General features: G+C 47.6%; 2 protein-coding genes across 4 annotated transcripts in view; one reads left to right on the top strand and one right to left on the bottom strand.

Moving 5' to 3' along the window:
• ANKRD45 (ankyrin repeat domain 45) overlaps window positions 1-2,436 on the bottom strand; it is a 17,676-nt gene extending 15,240 nt beyond the window's left edge. For both annotated transcript variants that reach the window (XM_019501873.1, XM_019501874.1), the window contains exons 1-2: window positions 2,368-2,436; window positions 146-449 (exon numbers count right to left, since the gene is read on the bottom strand). In XM_019501873.1, the coding sequence (XP_019357418.1) occupies window positions 146-431 (286 nt within the window). In that variant the 5' untranslated portion in view covers window positions 432-449; window positions 2,368-2,436. The remainder of the gene's footprint in view (window positions 1-145; window positions 450-2,367) is intronic.
• Window positions 2,437-5,504: 3,068 nt separating this feature from the next.
• KLHL20 (kelch like family member 20) overlaps window positions 5,505-5,721 on the top strand; it is a 40,164-nt gene continuing 39,947 nt past the window's right edge. The window contains exon 1 of one of the 2 annotated variants that reach the window (XM_019501869.1): window positions 5,505-5,656. The gene's annotated coding sequence lies outside the window, so the exon portion shown is untranslated. The remainder of the gene's footprint in view (window positions 5,657-5,721) is intronic. The other variant, XM_019501868.1, reaches the window with a different exon arrangement.

The raw sequence follows: 5,721 nt of genomic DNA, 5'->3' as shown, positions 1-5,721 counted from the left end.
CTCCCAGTGAGAAAGGTCTTAGGATTTGAGGAGCAGTAGTCCAGGTCCTGTCCCAGAGAAGTTAAAAGGAGTCTTTGCTTTGGCTTGAATAGGAGACGGAGCAGGGTGGGTGTGAGCAGGCATGGGGCCCACTCCTGCTGCATACCTCTGGGTGTTTTATCTTTCATGTCTACCCCGTATTTGGCTAGTGCTCTGATGACTTCGCTCTGTCCAACCATGCATGCTGCATACAGCAAGTCTCTCCCAATAACATCCTTTTCCAACAGCAGTTGCAAAGCCTTCTCATGGTTGGGGTCCTCTGGGTCCTCAAAAATCTGCTGTACGCCCTCCACTTCTCCCAAGAGAACAGGTCTCAGGAGAGGGTTAGAATACTCTGACTCCTCAGCCTCCTGTCTTGTATCTGCCAGCCCCACAGCCTCTGCTGGATCCATTTTTCTCTAGAGCAATGCCTGACAAGAGACAAGGAATAATAGAGAAGCCTGTAAAACATCTGACTGCTTTTGTTACTTGCATATGTATATTTTTATACTCAACAAGATCATCCTCTTGGCCTCCTCCTCTGAACTAGGGAAAAAGAATACATCCAGTATTCACACCTGAACCAGATTCAGCTGAATGTATTTCTTTACTACATTGTCAACAAGTTTTTGCTCTCTACTGATTTTCTTAAAGTCCCAGCTGCTGAAACCATAAGACTGCATAAACATCTCAGCTTCCATTTCAAAAACAAAGTAAATTTCTAGTCTTTTTGACTGCAAAGGAAGGCTTAAAAACAAGAAGCAAGTAATCCCCAAGGCTCAAAACCCAAAAGGAAAACAGAACAACATATATTTTTTTTAATCATGATCTTAAAGTCCAGGTCCTGATTTGGGTGCCTGGATTAATGATTTCCAAACCTGTGAGGCTGTCAGCACTGATTTTACAGTACTGTCACTATGCAATGTGATCTTATAGAATATATTTAAACTACTAAGACTTGAAATATAATTCAAACAAACCTAATCAAATTAACAATTGATCATGTTAAGTACAGGCTATTGTGCTAAATTAAGACTTATTCTCATGAGCTTCTTTATCATGCTAAGCATGGTGGCCTTCTGTCCGTTTATTTTGTTTCAGACTGGCTCCCCTTGATGGCCAACTTAACACACACCAATTCATGGATTTCCCTTTTATTAATTAAACTTTTAGGGGAGGAAAATGAGTTTGTTCTGAACAATTAGGGGGTCCTGTTCCCTTGCAGCTACTGATGAGGCTGCCTGATCTAGTCATTTGAGTAGGGGAAGGAAAGTTGGGACTCCTGCGTACTTAATCTTTGCTTGGGCCCTTACTAGCTATGGGTCTGATCCAGTACCCATTGAAGTCCATGGAAAAAGTCTCCTGGACCTCAGCAGGTGCTGGGTGTGACCCTCTGGGACCTTAGATAAGTCATATAATTTCTCCATGCTTTGGTTCCCCCATTTATAGAGTGGTGATAATAACACAACCTCAAGGTTGCTGTGAGGTTTGATTAATTACATACCAGTACTTGCCATCACTTGGAAGTTGGAAACATTGGCTTGATGAGGGAAGAACAGGAAGATAGTATTTAAAGCCACTAATTAAATGAATCCAATAAGAAAATGGCATAATATATAATGTATACATACACACGTAGACCTAGGCTAAAGGTTAAAATATTAAAGATCTGGTCCAAACTCCAGGGAATGTTAATGCTTATACATGCTATTTATGGGGGCATTTTCCCTTAAAGAGGGACATATGACATTTGTTTTAACAGGACCAGAGACTAATTCAGTTGGTAGTTAGATTGGGCTTAATGTCACCGTTGTTTCTTTCCTCACGACATGAGCAAATAAATATGTTCTCATTATGTCTCCCCAGACCCCGACAGAAGTGCAATTTGCACAAACATTTCACCAGAAATTCTACATTCAAGGAGGATTTGCTCTAGAAGGCCTGATACTGTGAGGTGCTGAGCATCCTGACTCTCTGATTTCAGTGTGGGATGCAGGCACTAGTCAGCCACGCCACAAACAACATAAAGGAGGCTGTGTGAAAAACACAGGAGACACCTTAGTGCCGAGAGGCAGCCCCCTGCACAGTGGGGCTCACCCCCCACCCAGCATGGGCCTGCTGCACAGGATTAGCACGTGGCAACTTGGTGCTCTCTGCAAAGATACATCTCAGCCACTCTTTACTGGATCCAGGCTGCAGCGGAACAAGTGGCCCCAAGCAGGCCATGCCCCATAAAATACATGCAGGCGCTGTCCCTAGCTCTGGATATTCAGTACTGCTCAGGATCAGGCTGTAAACCACACTAAGCAAGACACAATCAGGGTTCCCAAAGCTCATGTAAAAGCACACCTGGGGAGGGGCCTTCTCCTGAGGTCCTCAACGCTGACACCGCAGAGTCCTGGCGCCACAGAGTCCTGGGGAAGCACTTCCCCGCTGGGCCTGGCCCAGGGATGCAGACAGCTTCTGCTGTTGCTATAGAAACTGTGTGCCACTGCCAATCTTGTTCGACTTCCAGGGAAGGGTGACATCACTTAAAGGCACCGCTCCCTCTTCCTTCCCCACCTGTGGAAATGAGCCCAGAGCAAAAACTTCCAGTATGCGCAATGCTGCTGTGGCTGGGGAGTCACTCTTGAGTGTGGCTGAAGGAATCGTGAAAGCTTTGCAGCTGCCAGCTTTTTCCCCTAACAGGTGGTTATTTGGTGGCAAGGGATTCAAAGGGGATTTCCAGTCTCTGCAGGTCATTGCAATGAGGAGTGGTTAAGATTCCTTTAAAGCCAGTGAGGACCCTGGGAGTTGCTGAAGTTTTTTGGTGACTAAACTATTTTGGTCCAGCTCTTCAGCAGGGGCCTGATCCAAAGCCCTTTGTGCTGAATAGGAGCCTCTCCTCTCTTTCACCCTAGGAGCAAGGAGAGGCATGGCAGGGAGGGCAATGCACATTGCAACCTGCCACTGGATCAGTAGCGAGAAATGGACATGGAGGATCTAAAACCAGTCACACTGTGTGACCCTATCCTGGCTATGAGCATGATGCCAACCCCTCTAGCCAGGTGTTGGAGGAATATGACTGTCTTACATTTGCTAGCACTTACAGAACTAGTCGCACCAGTATGTTCTCACTGAATTGACTTTATCTGAAAGTGGCTTCAGTGGAATTTGAATCAGGACCTAGCTGAGTACAATACACGAAGAGCCTCTCCTTTTGCTCCTTTATGCAGAGCCTAGACATATTCAGTCACCACAACTACCTGTATTCTGCTCCAGTGTTGTTCCCCCCTTCACTCTCCTTCCCTTTGTCCCCTCCCTCCTCTCAATGTGCGGGGCATCCGAAAGAATTGAGGAGGAGGAGGGTAGAGTTGACTAGTCCCAGGTAAAGGAACGCACTTACAGTTTCTTTATGGATGGTCCAGGACATTCACTCACACACACACATCCTAAACACCTGGCAGCATGATGTATAAATGCCAAAATCCATCTTCCCAAGAGGGCACAACTCAGGAAAAAGAAACAGGAAGAAAGATAATCCCACTTGGTCCAGTTAACAAACCAGGGAGAAGTTGATTTGACTGTCTCTCTAACAAAATCATGCTTTTGCACCCTTATTCTGCCTCCTCAGAGCATCAGAGAGCATTTTACAAACACTGATTACATTTCACAACCCTTGTGAGACAGGGAATGTACCCATCAGATACAACCTTTTGCTATTATCCTTGCACCTTGGGATGTGAAACACTGATGTTTCACAGTTCCCAAACTGAATTCAGGCCCAGCGGACTTTGTTAGGTGCAGCATGCCTTGTGAAAAGCTGAATAACCCTGAAATGATACGGTGGCAGTCTTTCCTGTGAGATATCTGTTACACCTGGACCACTGTGTTGAATGCGGAAACCAAACAATTCAATAACCTGACAAAAGCCGAAACAAATGGGGGTATGACTTAGGAAGAGAATCCAGGAATTGTGATTACCAGTATCCTGCTGTAACCTCTAGGAAATATGCATGTTTATTCCAATCAGTTCATACTTCATTCCTAGAGCCTAGAGAAATTAAGATGATCATTGCTTGACCAAAGGAGTTGATCTTTCCCCAGGTTTCATTAAAAAGATTTCAGCTACTTAATTAAAAATGAGATTTTTCTAGCCACCAATAAACACGGAGGGTGGGAGTTTCTCGTCAGCAATTAAGTATTTATTTTTAACGAGGATGAAGTGCTGATTCTGGAATCATTAGAACCTTTGGGTTACTTCATATCCTGTATGGTGGCTGTTAGGCCATGAACGTTTTCAATTAGCCTCTCTTATAAGCTCCAGCTGCTGGGCCTTGGGAAGGGGCCTTGATTCATGTAGAGCAATATTTATGCTGGGCCATTTCAAAATAAAATTTGGGCCCTTTTCTCAAAAAATGTGAGGCACAGTTCCTTGCTGGACAGGGGCCAATTTGAAGTGTATTGAAATGAAGCTTTGCAAATACAAGCTGTGTATTTTTTTTTACACAAAGTTACCCAACTCTGCTTTCCTCAGTTGTGTCACTATTGGATGTGGAGAAGAGAATTGTCTCAAGTCCAGAAAGCAAAGACTGAAAACACCTCCAACCCAATGCAATTATTGTCGGAGTAGATGCAGCCTATCTCTGTAACAGTTGTAGAGTACTTGGGTGCTGTTTGGGAGGAACAGTGCTAGAGAAATACAAAGTGTTCTTAGCTCATACAGTATTTAGTAAGACTGAGCTAAGAGTTGATGTGATATATTGGATTGTGCGCAAAGCTGGTATAATTCCTGAGCATTATGCCCAGCTCTGTTACTAACCCCTGTGCTCATGGGCACATCACTTAGTCTCACCTTCGTTCCTCACCGGCCACATGCAAATAATAATTCTGACCTAGCAAAGGAAAAATGCCACCTGTGCTGATGTTTCTAGGATTGTCCCACTCTGAATGGCTGCAGGAGCACCAGGCCCAGTCACTACATAGGCTGATGGCTCCTGAGGGCACCTACAACATTGCCACGCTTAAAATGATGCCTCGCCTGGCATTTTAGTACAGGGGAGTCTTGGCCCCTGGGATACTGAGTCATTAAGCTACTTCTGGGGGGTCCCTGCCTGGTGGGCTGGTGACACTTGGCTGATGTGGCTATGCTTTAGCCTAATCCGGTGCTGGCCTGTAGCATTGCTCCTCTATGCCGATCAACTGCGATACACAACTTGGACCCTGTGAGCGACGGGGCAAGGCTCTGGGACATGACAGGCGTCGGCTGGGCTGCGAAGACGTTCTCCGTGCCACGGTGCCCGGAAGTGGTGACACGCTGCCATCGCCCACTGGCACCGGAGGGTGGGGATGTGCGGCTGCCGGAGGCTTCAGGCGGCGAGTGAACGACCCCTCTGCCAAGCATCACCCAGGGAGGCTCCTGCCCTCCGCCTGCCCCGCCTTGAGGTGTCTGGAGCCCCGCCGGGCGCCTGAGCGCTGGGAAGGGCCCGGGGCGGGGCGCGGTTTGAAGCCGGAACAGGGAGGCCGGCGGTCGCAGTTCCGCGGGGGAAGGCCGGGCGGGCGGACGCTTCCTGCCGCTGGGGAGACAGGCGGCGGCGGCCGCTGGTTCCGGGACTCGCAGCGGCAGGATCAGGAGCTGCAGGAGGCACCGAGCCGCCGTGTGAGTGCCGCCCGCCCGGTGACGCCTGCCACTGCCAGTCTCCGGCTCGGCGGCCGCGGCCGGGC

This window comes from Gavialis gangeticus, unplaced genomic scaffold (assembly GCF_001723915.1).
Source record: "Gavialis gangeticus isolate Ggan-Ray unplaced genomic scaffold, GavGan_comp1, whole genome shotgun sequence".
Lineage (NCBI taxonomy): Eukaryota > Metazoa > Chordata > Crocodylia > Gavialidae > Gavialis > Gavialis gangeticus.
Note: the sequence above shows the minus strand (reverse complement) of the source record. Positions and strands in the feature narration are given on the sequence as shown.